Source organism: Aulostomus chinensis, chromosome 19 (assembly GCF_037954235.1).
Source record: "Aulostomus chinensis isolate RoL2024-O1b breed Wild chromosome 19, RoL_Achi_v1.0, whole genome shotgun sequence".
Classification (NCBI taxonomy): domain Eukaryota; kingdom Metazoa; phylum Chordata; class Actinopteri; order Syngnathiformes; family Aulostomidae; genus Aulostomus; species Aulostomus chinensis.
In genome coordinates, this window is record NC_141338.1 from 9,188,762 (window position 1) to 9,211,212 (window position 22,451).

Sequence of the window (22,451 nt, forward strand, 5' to 3'; positions counted from 1 at the left end):
TGTATATACATCATAACATATTTGGTTCATCACTCACAATGGAATGTTGTATTAGTTTGGGCGGGGGGGGGGGGGGGGTGGTGATACAGCTCCGGCGAGTAGTTCAACTTTTAGTTTTAGCATCACAAGTGGCACAGCAATTTAATCCATCTGCCCCAGCAAACACAAGACATTCCAAAATTGTTGACCACATCCACATCTGTGGATCAAATGCTTTCCTCATGTATTAACTAATGATTTTCTCTGAAGCTTCCCCATCTTCATGATTATTGGCGATGTTCCACATGCTTGTTATTTTCCTGCTGTGCCATCGTGATCACAAGAGTTTGCATCAGGTTCTGCTTTCTAATGAAATTGCTAAAAAAAAAACAAAAAAAGAAACAAAAAAGTGACGTGTCTTCTCAACACAGTACCAGTCATTGTGCTCGTTATAGCCCTTTTGATACTGCAGTACTGTACCCCTCCCCCCTTTCTCCCTGGTTTAATTTTGACAGCTCATCATGTGGTGTGTTACCCTCATATCAGAAGAAACCGAGGAACTGCTTGTTGATGCTTCAACTTGAAAGTACTAACACATGTTGGAACACCCACATCCAAAACCGAACTGCATTCATGACTTCACAATCAATGAACTGCAGCACATGTTTTTTTCTATTAGAGGATGTAGAACTGAAGGTTGGGGTTCAACAATATTAAGTTTTTTTTGTCTCAACGCATCTATAGCATCATCTTTTTTTTTTCTTTTTTTGTATCTTTTTAGTTTTTTTTTAGTTTTTTTTGTTTCATCACTTTGGTCCAGTCTGAAATTTCTCAACAACTTTGTAGCTGGACCAAAAAGAAGATAAAGCCGCTGACTTTTTTTTTTTTTTTTTTTTTTCTAACACCACAATGAGGTTGACAATTTAACAACTATTTCATGAAAATTCCCATGGAATTTGCTATGGCCTCTCATATGTCGATCAGGATGAATTATACTGACTTTGGTGAGCCCACTAAAATACCCAGTGGATTTTCTGACCTGTAGTTAGACTCTCGAAAAGTTTTTTTTTTTTTTCTTTTAAAGAAGTCCACCAAACGAACACACACATGCTCTTACACACAGGTAATGTGATACACAGTCATGGCAACAGTTTAACACTACTCCGTCTACAGGTGGCTGCAATGCCAAGAAAAACAGTCCTGCAGACCCCTCAGACCCGGGATGGCCATCAGGAGCACCGGGAGTTTTCCTGACGGACTGACCTGTGAAATGGCCTGCAGACCACAAGCTGAAAGAAAGAAAAGCGTGCACGTGTGTACTTGGGTGGCTCATAGAAGCAAGGCAGGAAACACTAACACGCCATCATTGTCATCATAAGCCCGTTAGAACACATGAACAGCACGACTTGAGCTCTCCGCTGCTGCATGCCCACTACTAAGTGTTTGCAAGACAAATAATGTATTTTTGAAAAAGTAAATAGCTTTTGAGTCAGTTTCTTTGTCAAATCGGAGCGATGGGATTTGTTGTCAAACGTAAATAATTTTTCCTTTCCTTCCTTGCCATAAATTTGTCTCATAGACAAGAAATTAGCATCCTTTAAAAGCTCAGGTGATCAGTCAGATTACAATTAACATACCTTTACTCTGATGGACATTTAAAAGTCTTTAATTATAAAAGGCTAGTTGAAATCCCTCAATTTCCGCCAAACTTTTCAGGTTTGGTTTAGGTGGTTAATGCCTTTTTCAGCAAAATATAAATATGCATTAAAAAAAAAAGATGGGGAGACGGAAACCCCTTTTACAAATAAGCTCTGATGTAGCCAATATTTACCTGGTTTTACTGACCAGCTGTTTCGGGTAATAGCTTTGGAAGGTTGGGCATTCAGTGTGTGAGCACTGTGAAGGAAATTTCAGAGAGCCTCAGTCAGCTTGTACATACATAGCGGAGCAATGACCCCACTGACCTTCCATTTGTTTTTGCAGAACTTTCCAGAGCTATTAAAAGGAACTGGATGGATTGTGCTGAGAAAGAATTCTACCCATTAACATCATCATTGGTGAGGAGCATAATTAACCAGGCAAAAAAAAAAAAATCCGAACCATCTCTTTAACCCTCAGAGCTCAATAGGTGCCATTTATGTCAAAAATCCCACCCCTTGGTATTTTGTTCTCACTCTGGTGGAGAGAATGGTTAACCTTATGTATAATAGTAGGCTACTTGTTGGTACATTCTACCAAGCAGTTGTTGGCTCGTTAGTTTGGGATTCACAAACTCTCAATACACCAGAGTGAGGCATTTATAAGCCTATATACAATCTTCGTGGTGGGTGACCTGCTCTTAAAAAGTGGCCTGACTGGGGCTATATTTTACACAGTATTTTACACAGTATTTCCCGGCTTGAAAGATTTTTCCAGTCCAGCCCAAACAGCAACAGGAAATCTGGAAAGAAGAAGTCTGAAATAAAGATGGCTGATGGAAAAACAAAGCTGATTATTTTATTGTTAATATATAGTAGGGAAATGCATTGAACACAGTTTTAAGGCATCAATGACACACAGTGAAGTTTGGTAATAGTGATGATTCTAACAAAACTCTGGACGGTGGCTTTAATTCTTAAATCCTTTGCTTCCTGTCAAATGAGACAATCAGGTTTGAATTTGTGATCGCTGAATATTTTTGAAAATGTAAGGTTTTACTCAAGTACAAATGTATACTCATTTACCATGGTGACGATGGCAGCCTAAATGTTGATTATCATGCTAATGTTAGCTTGTTAGCATTCTCTTCATAAGCATTAAAGCTTCCAGAATGCAGAAATAGCCAGCCATGTTTATTTAGCTTGGAACAATTGGTAGCTGACGGCTAACAACAGCAACAGTGTCCAAAAAAAATGTCAATTTACAAATTCTCAGGGGCGTCATCCAGGTCTTCTTTGTCCATATGTGCTCAGTCATCGACAAACTAATTTCAGCGCTACTAAAAACAAGTGTAGACGAGTGTGAGTGAGCTGGTTACACAGAATGTTCTAGCTGGTCACGCTTGTTCGCAGTATTTCTTAGCCGAAAAAGCGATTTTTAAAATATTTTCTCCATGCTAATCAAAGTGTTTGTGGATTTCGGAGCGTGAGGCTGGATAAAGAAAATGTGATGTTACGGCACTATGAGCTTGAGAGTTTGTAAACAGATATTTCCGGGGATTTTTGCCATTATTTTGTTGCTCGCTGTTGTTAGCTGCTATTAGCTTCAAGCTAACCCTAGGAACTTGACTTTCCTGCACTGTGGTGCCACAAAAAGATGATGCAGGTGAAAAAACAACAACAACAAAAAACAAAACTTTATTTGTGATTGCTTGTAAGGCAAAATCCACTTTTTGGGTGAAATATTGCTTTAATTTTGACATCCTTATGAAGGTTATGTTGCCATGCTAATGTTAGGTAATATTAGCATGCTGCCATGCTGTTGTTAGGTAGACAAAAAGGTGAAGCTGATGATCAGCTGATGTGTCTGGACCAATCACATCTCTCTGAAGAAAAGTTCCGACTACTGTGCTGAGATTGCGATCAAATTTTGAGTTAGCAGCTGAAGAATGCAGCAAAATACTGTTATTTCCGAGGTTTTACCACAGAATCCTGATGAAAAATATTGACATAGAGCTAGAAAGAGGGGAAATCAGTCACTGAGCAAACAGACAGCTATCCCCCATGAATTACTCTAATTTATATCATTAACTGAAGGTGGGTATGCCTCTCTGCATGTGAGCTGCTGGGAAGCATTTTCTTTTTCCAACTCCCTCAACAAACTATTCCTTTAAGCTCAGATCCAGTTTCTTTCCAGTCATGCAACATTAAGTGCACTTTAAAAATCAGTAGCTTGATTTTCATTCTCACAAATTAGGCCATTAACGTCATTGGCGTGCCAGGAACAGCACTCTTATTTCCATGCCAATGTATCAATGATAGCTTAAAGAATGAGTTCCTCTTGTACTTTTGTGTTCACAATAAATCTGCGGTTACCTCAATGACTTGAGGAAGAAAGATAGAGGCACACGTGAATTCACGAGTTTGGAAATGGGGAAAAAAAAGAAAAGAAAAGAACAGACCACGCTACTCCAACTTAGGTTCACTTTAACCAGTGTTTTATTTCTACACAATAAATGACAGCAAAATGAACATGATACTCATCTTTATGACTCTTCCTTATGAAAATATAGTACACATCAGACATGTTTTGCCATGTACCAGAGCACCAAAAATATATATAATTGCAACTGTGAAAAAAAAGAGACAAACATCAACTGAAAACATAAAAGTCCAATCTGTTGTATATGTGCCTGAAAAAGTGCATACTGTATTAGAACCAAAGAGAGAGGAGGCCATCAGAGAGAGGGAGAAATAATTGAGTCTGATGGCCAACCTTTACAGTGTTGGTGAAGTTCTCAGCAAACTCAAAGGCATAGGGATAAGACTCAATATACAGTATAAGGAGAAATAAAAGCTGTCGCTCGATGCCAGAGACAAAAATTCGAAATAAACGTCTCGTATGTATAATAAAAAAAAAAAAAGCAGTCAAGTTTGGTTATGAGGATCAATTCCAATAGACTCTTTAAGACCCAGAAATGACCGTAATGATTTTATTCACCTTGACATCAAATAAATAGTTTATGACTCAATGGATAACTTCATGGTTTCGCTGGCTGACAACAGTGCTTCTACTGAGCCATTATGAACAAATAAATGCTGACAGTGAGTGGTGTGGCAAAGCATCACAGGTCTTTTTTTTTTTTCTTCTTTTCTGTGTTGCAGGTGATACTTTGACACAATATACAACATATTCACGGTTCATCTCTTTGTATAATAGTTTATGATAAAAATCAATCCAAGAGCTACTCCCAAACAGTTAGTACATTGTTTGCAAATACAATCATCATATAGTATTATTATTTACATCTTAAAATATATTTGTTGAGCAATTGGGTACGAAACATTGCAGTAATACCACTAGATATCCACGTAATATGTAAATACACTTTTTTTTGTACTTCCCACTTAGAAAAAAGGACAATTCACCTTTTTTATTTATTGAGGGATAAGGAGAAAGACGTAAGTGGACTATTCTATAACCAGAGGCCCGTGAGAGGTACTTCATTTGTTACAATACACAAAGAAAATGTCTTTCAACAAGATGGCACATCAGTATTTTTCTCCACAATGAACTGAGCAAAAAACATTAGGGCTTCAAACACTCTTTCTTACACTTCTCGTCTCTTTGCAATGAGTTACACACCACAAACCTTTTTTTTTTTTTCGTTTTTCTTTTTAAAAACAAGCAACAACCAGGTGTTAAATCAGACACAGAGTAGCAACTGTTGGTGGAAAACTGTGGAGAGATATCAAAGCCTGTCAGAAATGACTGCAATACAAATCATATTACTGTATGCGATAAGCTAGGCTCTAGGTGAGGAGAAATGTGTTCCTTCAGCCTAACTTCAAAAGGCTCTTTAAGCTGGGCAAACATCCTCTCTCATTTTCACAGGGCCAGCTCGACACTGGCTGCCCTGTGCAGGCATACCTGACAGTGACAGATGAGGCAGTGTGTCAAGGAGTGGGGAGGCGGTGGAGGGAAGAAGGGGTGGTCGGAGTCCCAGAGAGGGATGGCTGCCACCCCCAGGAGAAAATCTGACTCATTGGCCTCGGCTAGTTGCCAGTCAGCACTGGCAACCCCTGGCCCAGGGGCAGCCTCTGTGAGTACACATTTTCACACCTGGACAAATAACTAGACACGCCAGGAAAAGCAGCCCACCCATCCCTAACCCCCCCCCAGTGCACCTTATATTTTTTTCCCATCCAAGAACACTATCTGGGGTACTGCCTTCTGACCTCCTGTCCTTTGTTTCCATCATTTGGATCCCTCTCTTTCCACTTCCCCAATTCTTATTGCGCACTGACTCTCCACACACATATTTTGCTATATTCTGGATTCATTTACCATTATATACCTTTTTTCTTCCTTTTTTTTTTTTTTTTTACAAGTCTTTGTATGTATGGCTGTTTAAAAAAATAAGCAAACAAAGAAAAAAAAAACTTTACATTCTGTTTTGTTTAAAGGAAAACAAAAAAGATACACTGCACTCAGTATCATTTACACATGTGGTGGAGCTTCATTGGATGCAAGCAGTGTCCGTCTACACTTAATGACCAATGAGACAGATTGTTTTGTGGTTGTGGTATCAATGCTTGACAGCAATGATCCGGAACAAGATTGTGATGACAGAGACAAAATGACTCACAACCAACCGACTCATTTTCTGTAAGAACAATGTAAAAAATAACTTACATGGACATTAAATATAACTTAAAAAAAGTATAACACTCTCAATAAATAGTTCTACTATTTACACCATTGTTATGAGACGCAAAAATTTCACTAAAATACCAAAAATATAGAAGCAGCAAACATTACAGGCATGAGGTACAGCAAGGGATCCTGTGATGACTACAGTATAGAGGTGATGTCCTCATTCAATCTTATATTTCCTTCCATGAATATTTTGGTTAGCTATGGCTTATGGGTACCTTATCAAATATAAAGATTTTTTTTCTTTTTTTTTTTTCAAGTTGACATGCTGTCACAAGCCTTCTTCCCCTTTCTGATAATCCAGACATTGACTGATGATACAAATAACTACTGAGGAGGATATTTAAAGCAACAAAAGGATAAAAAAAAAAAACCCAGTTTATAGAATGAAGGGAAGGATCCAATGACAGATTCATCCGTTCAAATGGCTGGAATGGTGTTCCAGTGACCTCAATGGCAGGCGATGAACCACAGTACTGCATGTCATTGGCATAGTGTAGCGCTTGCAGTTCAGTCTCTCCTCACTGGTGACAGTTCTGTGTAGAGCAGCGGTATCTGGAGTACTAATATTACATTTACTTTTATAATATCAAAATGATACAAGTTTGTTTGTTTTTTAAACCAGGGCTACATGTTGTTTTCATATAAAGTGTTAAATGCAATTTTTGTAGATGAATGTAGCCTTTACAGCATCCTTACAAAGTTGTTGTTTTTTTTCCATAAAAGTAACAAATGGGATTTTCTTCATTTAAGCTTTCCTTCTGGTAGAATTTACACTTCAACTTTAGATTACGGATTGAACCAAGGCCAGGGCAAAACAAACAAACAAAAAATAATAATAATTTGCAGTTGAGCCAGACCTTAAATAGTCTTTTCATATATGAAATGGCGCGTAACCTATTTTGGTGAACTTTTGAAGCCTCTGTGGATGATAGTTGGGTGATTGTATCGGTGATAGTAAGAATACGCAAAGCCAGTTTAGTTGGGAGTAAGAATCGAGGGTCTAATAACACTAATGAAAGAAAATCTAATAAGATGAAGTCAAATGACCAAATATCATACAGTTTGTCTCAGATCACCACTCTGACAATAGCAGCTTCTAAATGGTTTTTGAAAGATATACTTTTTTTTCTCTTACATGGCAACTAAAAAGTGCAGTAACTGAGGTCAATAATACACACACTGATTAAATATGACATTTTGTAAAAAAAAAAAAAAAAAAAAAACAAATACATGGAAAAAAAAAGAATGCTCCTGTCCATCACAAACATTTAGTAATATTTACACAATTTTTTTGTTTTATTTTATTTATTTGGTGGAAAATAATACCTTCCGACTTTCTCTGCACAGTATTTTTCTTGTACTGACTTTTGCTTTCAATAAATTTGGTCTTGCCATTCGTACATTGATTCCCTCACTTGTGAGGACAAACTGGAATGCTATAGCAGCCTGACATGAGACAAAGGGACTGTACCATTGGCCCAAATGAAATGAAAAGTCATGCCGATTGTAATCATGACTGTATGGATGCAGCCGAACGAGAGCAGCAAATATTTGGGCCAATAAGCCAAGCAGCCTTCATTATCAAATATGCATGAAAAAATTAGTGTATACTGTATGTGTGTGTGTCTGAAATGAAGAGTAACAAAATACAAAGCTCTTGTAGCAGCCATAAACAGGTGAAGTTAATTGGTGGGGAAGGACACCCAAAGTTCACGATCATGAAAAGTGTTGATGAGGAGTGTACTCTTCACGACAATAATCACTGAAACCAGCAGAGAAACGCGGGGGATCATATCGTGATGGTAAATGCTGTGTTGTCATTTTTCGTGTACAACATTGTTGCCTGCAGACCTACAGCTGAGAGGAGACAATACTAGCAGGAGGGGAGATAATTAAAAATATGTGTGTATGCATTCATTCTCGGATGTGCGTGTGTTTGTGTTTGCATGAGTGTGTGTCATATGTGGTCTTGTTCCGCCTTCTCATGAAGAGCCGTGGTTTTACATCCAGCCCTTTCCACTCTTGTGTGACTGTGCTGTGCAGTACTGTGCGATCAAAAAAGCTACATTCTGAACAGGGCTGAGGCCATTTTATTTTCAGTTTAAACCATTATTATTTTTTTTTTAATATTTGGTGCTTGAACTAACAATGTTTTTAATCAAGCGCCATGAGGAAGAAGTTCAAACTGAAATCAAAATCACGCCATCCCAAAGTGAGGTGTTTTCAATGACATTCTTTAAGTCGTGGTCAATGCATGAAGTTTTTTGTTGTTGTTTTTTTTTTTTTTTTTTCACCGGCAGCTTGGACAATGGGAATTAAAAGTGAGGTTCTGGGGTTTTTAAAGTTCTTAGTGCATTCCATAACGTGTTGTGGTATTTTCTATTTATGTGAGCCGAAGGTATAAGTACGAACATGCAATGCATGTGTGACAGAGTGTTGCAAAGAGGTTCTGTACGCAGCAAGGCAGACAAAGCTGTAAAACCCTCTAAGATATTACAATCTGAAGATGGCAAATAGCAGCAAACACAGTAGCAGAAGCCATGCTAAAAAAAAAAAAAAATTAAATGTGAATTAAGATCCAAGTATAATATTGTCTTAAAAGAGGGCAGTACTTAAGAGTTTCTGTGTCTAATTTTAATTTTTTGTTTTTTGTGGTGAATCTGTGGCTTGAGACTAAACAATATGGCTGTATCATTCCCCACCAAGCTAGCTAGGTGCTAGCCTTTGATGTACCCAAGAAGAAACATACTATAAAAGGAAAGAGAGAGAGAAATTCTGACCACTTCTGCTAACCTTCATGCCTTCAGAGTGTCAAATATATTTATATCTATATATAGATATAGATATAAATATATAGATATATATAGGTGTGTGTGTGTATTTTAAATTTTTTATTTTCCATCATATTTGGAAACCATAGATCCTACAACAAGACAGTCGCCCGCTTACATGTTTTAATTTACTTTTGGTTCTTGTCGTTGTCAAACTAGGGCACTAAAATAGACACTGAAGCCAGCACAAAGGGGAACAAAAGACATGCTACCTAGGGGTTTTTGATTATTTTTTGTTTGTTGTCTTGTTATTAACCAAAAAAAAAAAGCCCATGTCCTGTATTTTTTTTTCCTGTTGGCTATATATATATGTATATATACTCTAGTTGGATGTATTGCAGGGGTTACTTTCCTTTTAGCGGAGAAATGACGTTTTCTGTGAAGTCTCATGAGTCCCATCGTCTTTTTCTCAATTTTTCGGTGATGTAGAGGCGTTTCAGCTGTTCGGGGTTGCAGGGATGGAGAGGTATGCCTGTTAAGCAGCATGTGCAGGAAATTGGAGGCCGAGAGGAGGATGGGGGGGGGGGGGGGTCTGCCTCGGCCATTCTGGCTGTGTTTTGTCGGAGCAAGGGTCCTGGGACGTTGAGCAGAGGTCCCTTGGAAGGTTGGTCACCCCAGGGAATGGACATTTTCATCCTTTCTGTTCTCTATAGCATTGGGGTCCCGACAGGAGCACTCATCCCGTATGTCACAGGACATTGGGAATGGAATCACCTGAGCAGAAGAGACACAGATACATTTATTCATAAAGTGGAACTGACTGTAACTGTAAAACACAAATGGTTCAGTGGATGGATTATAGGTTGGTGCAGGAATGAGTCCTTAGACCTGGAAATCAGTGAGCATCGTTGAACGTTTGGTTCATTCATTGCAGAGCCAATCTCATTTTTGAATACGTTTTTGAAAATTCCTGAAAAAATGTCTGTGGGTCACACAAGTTTAACATATTCCAAAAAAACAAAAAAAAATCTTCGACAAAAAATACATTCGTGAATACAGCGACCATGAATATTAAGTGTTTTTGTATCTTCAAAATGGCGATCACAAGTAAGTGGCAAAATGAGACAACAGACGTTACCAAAATGCCAAATGCAAAAACAGAAGCATGAAGGTAGCTTAGCCTAATGTTAGCTTTTTGCCGCTAGTCATTGCATACTAACGCTTCTGAAATGGTGAAGATTATCTCGCTGGACAAAAGTGTACGTTTTATAAACTTAAATTTGCCACAGAGTTTATTTTCTATGATAATCCAAAATCCCATGTAAATACCTGCTCAACTTTGCTAACTTCTGGTTAGCCAACAAAAACACGTCATCCCTGTGATACTCTTTGACAAATATGGTTCATTCCTAAAGTAAAAATGTTCCTAGTGTGCTGCATCACTTTAACAATCTGCAATACTATCAACAAAAGTATGTAAGTATGAAGTATTTAAGAATATCCAAGAAAATATGTTGAGTTATTTTTCAATAAAACCAATATTGAGGTAAAAAAACAATCGGATGTCAAAGAGAAATCAGATAGACGCCATCAGTGGCCCCGTGGCTTCGACGCTTGACGTCAGTGAATAACGCTGGCCATGCGTCATTGGCACCAGCTGCCACTGCCTCGTCTGCTCACCTCTCTGGGGGGCCTGCTTCAGCTGCTTGGGTACACAAAATGTGTCCCCCTTCTCCGGGCCAAACAAGGAACACATGTGGTCCAAGTCATGGAAGGCGAGCGGCAGACCACGGACGTGGCGGCTGCAGTTGTGACTTATCAGATCAATCTGTGGGGGCCTGCTGCCAGTGTCTCTCTCTCTCTTATTAGGGTTAAGTGATAGTGCCTTTTTTTTGCACAGTGGTTTCTAGTACACAATGTAAATGTAACAACAGTACTAACCACCGTAATCAAAGTTGACAGCACACCTAATGCCAAAGATCGCTATGAGTTCAGTGCTATTAGTGAAAGCTGTCTCCTGGGGAGAGTCACAACGCAGACACTGTATAATTACCTCCACTACTACTGTAATGCCATCAAATAAATTGCATCATGAGCTAATACAATCAGGGAGGGTTAGTCAGGCAATTACTGAGTGCATTAGCAAAGAATGACTGAGAAAGAAGAATTTCCCATCAAATGGATGATACATTCATAAGAGTAGTGTCTGTTATAATGCACAGCAACAAAGGTGGCCCACTTCCTGAGTGACTTAACATCAAAGCTCATCTAGTAAGACTGAATAACGGTACATCCGGTGTGTATCAGGTATGTGTTGGATCCAGATTGTTGTACAGATTTTATGCAGGAATTGAAGAAAGAAACTTAAAATTCACAGTATTTACATTTGTTATTTAGTGCACGCGAAATTTGAATGAACTTGTTTTGATACAAATAATAAAGACACTAGCAAATATCGGCTAGTTTTAAAATATCCGCAAAGCGTGCAATCTTTTTAAGTAGCCATAAAGGTTCCAGCATTTTTTAAAATAATTATTTAATTACTGTTTTTACAACTGACCATGTTCTTTCAAAAGACCGTGATGAAATTAGTCATTTTGCTCTGGGTTGCATTAATGCGACACTCAGGAAACTGCACTCCGAGCTTGTGAGAATCAGGGCTTTTGTAGACCGCAGGTCTGTGGAATGACATGAGGGAACATGCAAGTCACTGAGGAGCAGTGACGCAGGCTCCCCTTTGAAATGGGGTGTAAAATAAGTTGTTTGTGTGTGTGTGTGTGTGGGGGGGGGGGGGTTCTTAGTGTGAGGGCCAGGTGGGGAGTGGGCAGTGCCCTGAGTCCTCTTAGAAAATGAGGCCTACATGTGACAACTTTACAAGCCCAGGGCCGGACACACTTCAGAAACAGCTGTCAACAGAATGAGCGTTTTTTGTTTTTGAGGCATTTCGAAGCCAAAAGTAATCCTGAGCTCTTCACTTCTAACACTATCTCTCAGTTTCACACTTTCACCTTTTTTAGAGTGACACCCTCAGTTTAACTTACTTTGTTACTCCACTCTCGCAGTACACACTACCCCTCCCACCTCCCCCTCCACACCTCGCTTTCCCTCCAAGGCCACTTTTGTTTATCTCTCTATCTAGAGAATGATGGTGGGTGGCAAATTTGACATGGTTTCCTTTGACCTTGACCCCCAGGGTGGCTGGGCCAGCTGCCACATCTGGCCCTGACTTGAGGTTCTCTTCAGGGTGGCTGGGAAATGGCTGGCTAGCCTTGTGGGCCCAGGGGCCCTCATGCTGCCCCATATCCCAGGGCTAGAGGAGGGCTGGGGGGGACACCCACTAACTGCAACATGAAAGACCTCGTGAAGAACGCAGACCTTGTCAGAGCCTCATCTTTCCATCTTAGGAAGAGGTCAAAATAACACAAGAGTTCCTCTCATTTCTGTGTGTTTAGTATGTGTGTGTCAGTCATTGATTAAAGGCGAGAAAGTCTAGAAGGGGCAGAGGCCTGCTGGGGAGGGAAGGACTTGCTGAACTAGCATTTAGGGATGAAGAACACACCATGGTTAATAGAGTGAATGATAACTTAATATTTTAGTCTGTGAAGCATATTATGAGATATCTTGATCACATTACCACGGTTGTTATTACGAATATATGCATATCCATAAAAAAATAAAGGTTTGTATCCATATAAATGACTTGGTTACGGCACCATAGGTACAAAGCTTAAACGAGTAAGACAGGAACGAAGATAATTAAGTTTTAACATGAGGTTAGGACGGAGAAAGGCCCACTTAAGAGTGAACACACACACACACACACACACACACACACACACACACACACACACACACACACACACACACACATAAATGTGTTTGGCTACGTAAGTGCAAGTACTTAACATCAGCAAACAGCCAACACATTAAAAGACTGTGGGGAGTGTGTCTCCACTGGTGTGTAACTACCTTTGCTCAGCTGTGTGGAAAAGCCCTGCTCCTCCCTTCACATTATCCTTCCCCCTGTGCCACTTAAATGCCTCTCCACCCTCTTCCCATGCGCACAAAAAAATCGGAATTAAAGATGCAGCTTATTTAATTATTTGTAATGATGTTGTATTGCAGTGAGAGAAAGTTAGAGGAAACTTCTGAGCCATGGCTCCTTCATCCCTCTTTAGTTACCCCTGCAGAGCCGCTTCTACTGGAAAGTCAATGTTTTTGACCTCAGAAATAAAATAAAGGAGAAAAAAAAGGACAATTTATGGCACGTACTTTTGGGTTCTATTTATGAAAATGTTTAATAATATATCAAGACAGAAAATTAAATGCTTTCATATGTTAAGAGATAAGAATCTACATTATTCCTGTCATAAAACATTCTGTAACATCCACTATATCTACATCCATCTATCTGATGCTGCTCCAAAAGTCTGCTATTCCAATTGTGTGGGTTTTGAAGGAATCTTTGAATGTAAATGTGGGAACAGTAAAAAAAAAAAAAAAAAAAAAAAAAACCTAAAAAATATATAAGATATATTTGCAACAGGAGGAAGCATAGAGCTTTGACAACTTGAATCCCAGGCGGAGAGAGCGAGAGAGACGTACAGTAGATGGTCAGCGGTTATCACGGACCATCAGCTTAGACACAAACATCAATCATTACACATTGCAAATCACGTACTGAGCATACTTGTGCCAGACTAAGAGTTGTAAACAGGAGTGAGGGACTGGGAGGAAACCCAAGACCTGACCACCAAAGCAGACAGAAAAACATATAGACACATTTAGAAGAGGTTGTTTTAGAGGGGCCAAACCATATAACTATATAATTGGTGTACTCTGCATACTGTTTCAAGCATCCCAGGGAGGAATTCCTTCCAAAAAATGTGTGTGTGTGTGTGTGTGTGTGTGTGTGTGTGTGTGTGTGTGTGTGTGTGTGTGTGTGTGTGTGTGCGTGTGTGTGTGTGTGTGTGTGTGGAGACCTACAAAAAGTGTCTCGCGCAGGCAACCCTCAAAAAGACATTACCCCATACCCATTCCTACTCTGCTCTATGACTCTCTTGAATCCTGCAAACAGCTTGCAACTATTAAGGGTAGATCCTGTGGTGACCTTACGTGCAGCCAGTCCTTGCACTCTCAAAGCTCCTGGGGTGGAATAATACACAGCAAGTCATCCAGAACTCCTTAAAGGGGGGAGTCAGCGATTGTAATCTAATACACTTTTTGTCAAGTTCAAGAATATCTCCTGCACGCTCCGCTAACTGTCCAGTCTGAGTGGTTCTGTACATGGGAATCAAAAAAAGGTCCGGTTCCCTCATCTCAAAGTCAATGAGATTTTGTTGAATGGGTTTTTAGTGGCATGCCAGAAATAAAGGCAATGGGTCTTACAAGCTTAATTTTAGCATTTTGCTCTACGGATCATAGATAAATACAAAACGTCTGATTTCCGAAGTTTTTTTTTCTTAAAAACAGCGGTTGGTTTGGGCCAAGAGATCTGGTTGACCTACAAAAAAAAACGTCATACCTGTGGCACTCTATCTTCAGGTTGTTTTGGACTTCAGCTGAGGGGTGTACTTAAAAAACACAGGCATGAACACGGTCTTCTTCCATGTAAGATTCCGTACCATATCAGAATTAAATGCCTCAGTGCCGATGTAAAAAGGAAGCAGATCGTCAGCCCTCTTTACTTCAGGCTCTGTGTTTGAATGAAACCAGGGTAGAAGAAGATGGAGTGAGCCTCACAGACTCGTCCGATGACTGAAACGAGTCAGGGTACTCCACAAACATCCTCGTGGCTAAACTGCCTGTGATTCTGAGTGGTTTTGGTTGAGACATTCAAAAGTTTACTTGCCTTTTCGCTGGAACTAAATCATCAATAATCTGCTACGAGCAAAGACAACTGCAAACTGCACCTTCATGCTCGAGGTTGCAAACTTACACCGGTTGCAGCCACATTTCCAAAGGTCTGTGTCTTTTGGGTTATGAAAATGCCACAGCTGTGTGGACGTGGGGCGCCAATGTGGACAAAGTTACACGTTTTGATAAGGTAAACCTCATTAGAGGGGATGTAGCCTCAGTGTTCTCCTACTGTTTACACTGCAGCTGACAAAAGCTGATAGCGTCATCTGCCCTGCATGTATATTGATCATTCCAACTAGAAGACACTGGATACACATTGATTAAATTTATTTATGTTAATATGTAATGGGGGGAAAAAAACCCACGTGGTTGAACTGTTGCCGAGCATTGACTCTGAAATAATAAGGTATTCATTTGAATCCATTTTCAACACCCTCTGTTTCTGTTATTTTATATGCACGGAAAAGGTTGTTTTTTTGTTTTTTTTTTATTTTGAAGTTAGACCAGCAGAGTGAGATCCGCTGCTGGTCTCTGGACTACAGGAGTGATCGGCAGCGTTGTGTGTTGCAAACGCGTGAATGAAAGCTAGAGTGGCTCATCCGAATATTCCGTAGAAGCTGTGAATGACAGCCGCGCTTCTCAGGCAGCAATGCTAGATCAACAGTGCTCACTTTGGTAAAACTGGACCGCCAACATTTCTGAATAATTCTGTTCAGATTTGGCCAATCAAAATATCTGCTCTTACAACATTACAACATTATTCGAGCTTTCCTTTCTTTTTTCTTTTTCTTTTTTGTCCCGAGTTATTTCACAGTTGAGAGGAATCATGTTTGATGCCGGGATATACAGTAATAGTAGTCACGCAATGTCTGTAAAGACGTCACTGGAGATTTTGGAAGAATGAGCAGATGTTTCAGGAGTGTGCCATTTTGCCATAAGATGAGATGATCATTATTATTTCATTGATATCAATTAAAGATGATGCTTTAAATTGATTCCTATTTTGCTGTGACACCAAAAAAAAACAAAAATGATGAGGGAAAATTGTTGTGAAGTTTTTGTGAACCCCTTCCTTTACCTAACTTCCACAGGGACGGAGGATGTAAAAGGTTTTGGCAGAGACACAGATATTATTACAACACACTAAGGACAACAACGCTGAGCAACATTCCCACTGAGTCAGCAGAAATTTTGTACATAACAACTTGTGGCTGGTGTGACTGATCATGTGCTGCACGTGTGTGAGTGTGTGTTTGTGTTTGTGTGTGTGAGAGAGGGGGCGGGAGGTTTCTGTTCACGCTGTTGTTAACCATAATTTCCGAAGTTACAAAAGGTAACAAACGCAGTACAGAGTGTATGAAAGTGTACATGTGAATAGTTGGGTTTTTTTTTTAAATGCATGAACTACATCACCACCAAGCAACAAGTGAAAGTATAACTACTCAGTAATCTGAAGGTGCCCTGAGGAGGATTTCTATCGCTGAGGTTGAAGATACACATTGAATGTTCGCTGTCTTCACAAAACGCTTCTGAAGTTGATCCTTTGAATGTTTTTCCTGTTTAGTGGTTTTCAGTTTGTGCTGCATGTCACCCATCCATCCATCCATCCATCCATTTTCTACTGCTTATCCTGTTAAGGGTCATGGGGGGGTGGAGCCTATCCCAGCAGCCTTCAGGTGAGAGGCGGGGTTCACCCTGGACAGGTCGCCAGTCCATCACAGGACCAACTCATAGAGACAGACAACCATTCACACTCACAGTCACACCTACAGTCAATTTAGAGTATCAGTCAGCCTCGTCCCCTCTTGATGTCTTTGGACTGTGGGAGGAAGCTGGAGTACCAGAGAGAACCCACGCAGGAACAGGGAGAACATGGAGACTCCACACAGAAAGATCCTGTGCTGGAGCCAGGACAACCTGCTGCATATCAATTTGATCAAAATAATATCTTAACCTATATTGAGTTGTATTTTAGTACATATGTAATATTGGAATTAAGAAATGCATTTAAACTGGTTCGAGGAATCTGGCTTTTTTTTTAAAAAAAACTTTATTAATCATATTTCAGCCTTTCTGAACTCTGGAACTGGGATTTTTATTGTCTTATTTTAGACCATAAAAGAAAACATTAAATATATTTTAACTACTGTGAGCCGAATGTCTTTGTTCGTGGAATTTACTATCAAGCCAATTCCAAAACCCACTGCCTTTGACTTTCAACGACGCTAACTGTGTATTCCTACACCACTCTATTAAGTATTTTGACGTTTTGCAATCATTCTTATCCAAATTAAGATGCTCTGTTTCTGAAACCCACTTAAATACCAAAAATGAGTCAATCCTGCCCTTAAAGAGCTGCTCATTCACACCTCCATACTTTTACTGTAGGACTGCATAACGCTGTGTAATTCATGTTGAAAACATCCTTATTTACTTCATCGGCCAAATACAGCCCCTCAGTTCGTCTTTTGTCTGAGACAAAAGTAGTAGCTCTCTTTACAGCTGCCGTCCTTCAAACTCACTGCCTTCTGATTGGCCAGCTTCCAGAAGTCTGCCAAGGGGCAGTGTCTTTATACTTTGTAGGTGTGCTGTCTCTAGACTGTATCAAGACGTCCGTGACAGGACTGGGAAACATACTGCGATAAGATTTTGGACGTCACTTTGTCAGGATTTAGCAAGTGTTCTCTTTTTCTCTCTCAAGGCGCTATGACAGTAAAGTGATGTGCTTTTCACTCTTTACTTGAGCACTTGTCTATTTAGGCTATATATTATGTCAACTGTAGAAAGATCTTTTAAGTTGCCTAACTCCATCTTTGTTCACCTGAGAACTCTTGGGAAATAAGAAATCGTGTGCAGAATCCTTGTGTTTTATGTTTCGGCTGAGTCGATCAAATAGGGATAACTTACGAGGATCATCTTTGTCAGCAAGGATGAACAACTAAATCCATATGCCTAGCCAAAAAAAGAAGAAGTACAAGTACGAAAATAAATATGGAGAACATTTTAATGTGGATTTGAAAAAAAATCAAGTGCAATAAAAAAACAACAACAACAACCATAAAGTTGTCAGGAAGGTTGTCCGGCAAATAATGTAAAACTGATGTTGACCTTAATTTGTCTTCCATGTGAATGTTAGCCAAGGTATTAGGAAGCGTGTGTACAAGCAAGCAATTAGGATACAGACATAGAAAGGAACAAGGAAAAGGGATTATATCAGTCATTATCTGCTCCCATATCAATCTTACATATCAAATGAATTCCTTAGTTTCCTTTTTTGTTTCTCACCCAGAATAACCTTCATCACCCCATGCTCCTGGCAGCTAATGAACCAAAATTATCACTGGATGTTAAGATTAATTTGTCTTCCATGTAAATGTTAGCCAGGGTATTAGGAAGCGTGTGTACAAGCAAGCAATTAGGCTACAGACATAGAAAGGAACAAGAAAAAGGGATTATATCAGCCTTCATCTGCTCCCATATCAATCTTACATATCAAATGAATTCCTTAGAGTTTCCTTTTTGTCTCTCACCCAGAATAACCTTCATCACCCCATGCTCCTGGCAGCTGATGAACCAAAATTATCATTGGCCATTTCAGAGCTTTTTTTTTTTTTCTTTCTTTCTGTATGGTTTCCAGGGGACCTACCAGTGGAAAAAACAAGCCAGACTGTTTTCTTCAAATAATGCCAAGGCAAAATAACTTCAAGAAGGAGTTTGACAAGCAGCCTGAAGTTCTTGAGTCCAGCCACTTACTATATCAAACTAGCACTGTTTCAGTCAGGGAGTTCTTTTCTTTTAACCCTAATCCTTCAGTATTGGGACAGATATTTGGTCTGGTATTCTAAAAGAATCAATGTAAACTTACAGTACATTTACTTGCTCATGCTACTCTTCAGTGTAGACCCACAGGTATGTGCAGACTGACACCAGAAGCTTCTTTGGCCAACCAGTGATGTTTTGTCCTTTGTAAAAGTGAGAAATTTTTAAAACTAAGAAGCTGCTGCCTGAAGGTTTTCTCCACCACCCTTTGTGAATATTAAAATTGAAAGGAGAGATAACAGATTTGTTCACATCTGAGCTCAATGAAGCAGTGTATTTTCCGAACTGGGTGACAGAAATCTGAGTCATTCGCGCCAGAGTGGCCAAATAATTGTTCACATCCCATTTTACATGACATATATGACAAAATACTTGCACTTTAGGCTGATGGCCCATTTGACACAAGTTAGTACTTAACATTTGAGTATAACGGCTGTCAGTGTACCTTCAGTTATTGTTCCATCAGTACAAATCTGAGAGGATCATTTGTATATAGTTGTTTTTTAAGCCTTGGACTATCCGTAACACTCTTTATGAACAAATGTTAAAATCTGTACAGCCTTGTACTTTTCTTAAAGGTAGTTAAACAACTGTATATCACAGATGAATGAGAAGAAGAATCCAGATTTTCCCTCGGTTTTGGCTCTTCTAAAGGTGATTGCTATGTATTTCAGTTGCTTCTTTTTTGCTCTCTATTTTTAAATAATAATTTCTTATTCTTTAATTTGAAGAGGACATTAAGTCCATATGTTGCCACCCATGTTGAATATCCTCCCAGCTCGACTCTATATTGAAAACTGAGTCGATGATGTATGCCTCTCCCGTTTCTGACTTCCTGTCGCATTCGACCTGCTGTTTGCATGACGTGGTTTTTAGAATATTTTTAGCAAAGCAGAGAGGAGAGTAACTTTTGTGATGCTTATGCAACCTGGTGGCATCAAAGTAATCGTCAAGATTGGCTGCAGTCATTCCTCGGTGGAATCAAGCCATCAGAACCATCTCAAAAAAGACCCATGGCCTCTCAATTCAACCTCTTGTTGCTGAAGTAATTCAATGGACTCTAGCCTCCTTTTGTCAATAAAACTAAGTTATGCAAGTTTTGGCTGAGCTGCCGGTCTGGGATGAGGCCAAAAGATGAGATAGTGTCAATCAGCAGCAGTAAAACCACTTCAGGAGTGAAGTAACTTCCCTAAACACAAGCTTCAATGCCTTGATAGTGAAGTTATGAATGAGGCTGAACTGAACTTTAGAGATGGATGTGAGCTTATATACAGATATTGTATGTACAGATACACTCTCTCACAAACACACACACACACACACACATACACACACACGCATATAGGTATTTTTTTCTGTCCATAATTTACTTCTTGACCCACAGACCGGTCACACTTCAACATAGACAGTGACTGTGAACAAATTTTTATTTCATTTGTATTTTTTTCTGTTTTAGCACAACCCTGAGGGACTGAGACTACTAAAGCCTTAACTCCATTGCACAGAAAAGAGCCAGTTGAGGTGCTTTGTGAAATGAGAATGGACATCTCCCGTGCGTCTCCCTAGGGAGTTTTCCAGGCACGTCCAGCTGGGAGGAGGCCATGGGGCAGACCCAGGACCAGATGGAGGGTTTACCTTCACGCTGGCCTGGGAACGCCTTGGGATCCCCCAGTCAGTGCTGGCTAATGTGGCCAGGGAAATGGACGTCAGAGAATAAGCGGTTGAAGATGGATCGATGAATTTTCTAGCGTCACAAAAAACAATGCGGAATCAAAACTGCACATGGCTATTTCTAAGTTTCGCTTCATTTCTTTGCTAGGCCATGTTCAGTTCACTGATGGACCATTTAGAAAGACATTATTTCCTAGAGGGAAGCCTTGTCTCGGTTAATCCTGTGTGAAATATAGACATTTGGTGGTAATGCCTCACTTGCTTGAGGTTAGACATTCCTTTCGTAAGCAATTTAAACACACATGTAGGTCATGATGTTCTACTACATGTATGGTATGGTACTACAGGCTACTCTTCAGTGCTTCTCATTTCATATTAAACCTTCAGGGGAAAATGAAGGTACTGTTTGAAATCTTTGTTCCTATACAGTAACAAATGTCATCATCTATGTACGGTAACAAATAAACTGTCCCAATCGCAATAATCTTAGCTGCTGTGGATCCTTTTCCCCCTGTCCTCGTGGCTAAGGACAAAAAAGTGCGTAACAGATTATGTGATGTGCACCAGAAGCAATCACAGGATCTCTGATTGGACCTTGGAAGACAGCAGGATTTTCCTTGTATGCCCTTTCCCCCCAAAGAACAAGTGAAGAGGCTCTCCAGACAGGCACACAGACACAACCAGTCAGACGCATAGACTGCTATGTAAATCCAGCCAGACATACAGATTGATATGCCAGGAGTATAACTAATGTCCCCTGCCAGACTCACAGAGAAAGGCCAAGCCAGGGAAGCAGATGCTGCAGCGCAGAAGCTACGATACACTTCCAATCAGATCTCTTGCCAGCAGCTGGTTAGTGTAAGCCAGACAAAGCCTCTCCATAAATCAAGAGAGTTACTACCACAAGGACCAAACTTTTTACCTTGCACAGCCTAATAATGTCACACAGTTGACATGTTACACAAATGTGTAGTGTATCGAAGGAGCAGGTAAAATATGTGCCGCAAGTAATAAATAACACATTAATTTTTAGAATTCACAAAAAAGCACCTGCACAATGAAGAATTTTTCAGTGTTGTTTAACCCGAGGTAACCAAATAGCAGAGACCCCTGATGAAGTCTAAAATCTTCCCCTCTGTTGGATCGTAGAGTTTGTTATCTGTCTACCAGTAATCTCAGGTTGGACGCAGAAAAGAAGGGAAAGGTTTTGTTTAAAGATGGTCCAAGTGTTGAGTTCCTTATTTTTTATCGCACATATATTGTTACCGTGTCAGGTGTTCACATTAAAGGAGGACAAAGTTCCAAATGGTATGGTAAGTTTATGTAAAACTAACTCCTGTGAGCAGACTGCTCTGAATCCATGGTTTGCAATGTTTTTTCTTTTACTTTCAAGTCTAGTCGATGTAAACTAGTCCCAGATCTCTTTCTACAGTAAGCTGCTCCATGGCTTGGCCAGGAAGCAAAGGCTTGCTGCCCCTTGACGGATGAACAAAGATTGATTTAAGCGTTCAGGATAAGTGTGCTTTTAAAGATACACCAGTGCGGTGCCTGGGTTGGGTGTTGCCACAAAACATCCCTGACTAATCTCTGACTCTGAGATCTCACTTTGATCTCTCGCTCTGCCTTTAATCTCTGACTTTGATATCACAGTTCTGACTCTGACCTTGGTAGTGCTTATTGACATTGTAGTAAATGCCCTGCCCCTTTGGCAATGCCTGCAGCTCGGAGAGCGGGGCCATGGGTTTTGTGATTTCACAAACACCCCTGATGATCTCTAATTTTGAACACTGATTTTCCTGTCAGTCTTTTTTCTTGGTCCTTTCAGTCATTTTCATTCTTTCATCTTTGATCTCTTCTGCACTTCCTTGGGGCACCAGCGTTGTGCACGCCAAATTCATCGTTGATTGGAAGAACATTTTTTTTATTCGGGTCAAAGACAAACAGGTAAGAAAACATACAGAATGTCTTACATTTGCAGTGAGAGGGAGTGAATTA

General features: G+C 39.8%; 1 protein-coding gene across 1 annotated transcript in view; it reads right to left on the bottom strand.

The window, feature by feature from the left end:
- Positions 1–3,925: 3,925 nt before the first annotated feature.
- The window catches only part of pappaa (pregnancy-associated plasma protein A, pappalysin 1a), a 103,162-nt gene continuing 84,636 nt past the window's right edge, over positions 3,926–22,451 (bottom strand). The window contains exon 22 of the mRNA XM_086186987.1: positions 3,926–9,881. Within this exon, the coding sequence (XP_086043113.1) occupies positions 9,777–9,881 (105 nt within the window). The 3' untranslated portion in view covers positions 3,926–9,776. The remainder of the gene's footprint in view (positions 9,882–22,451) is intronic.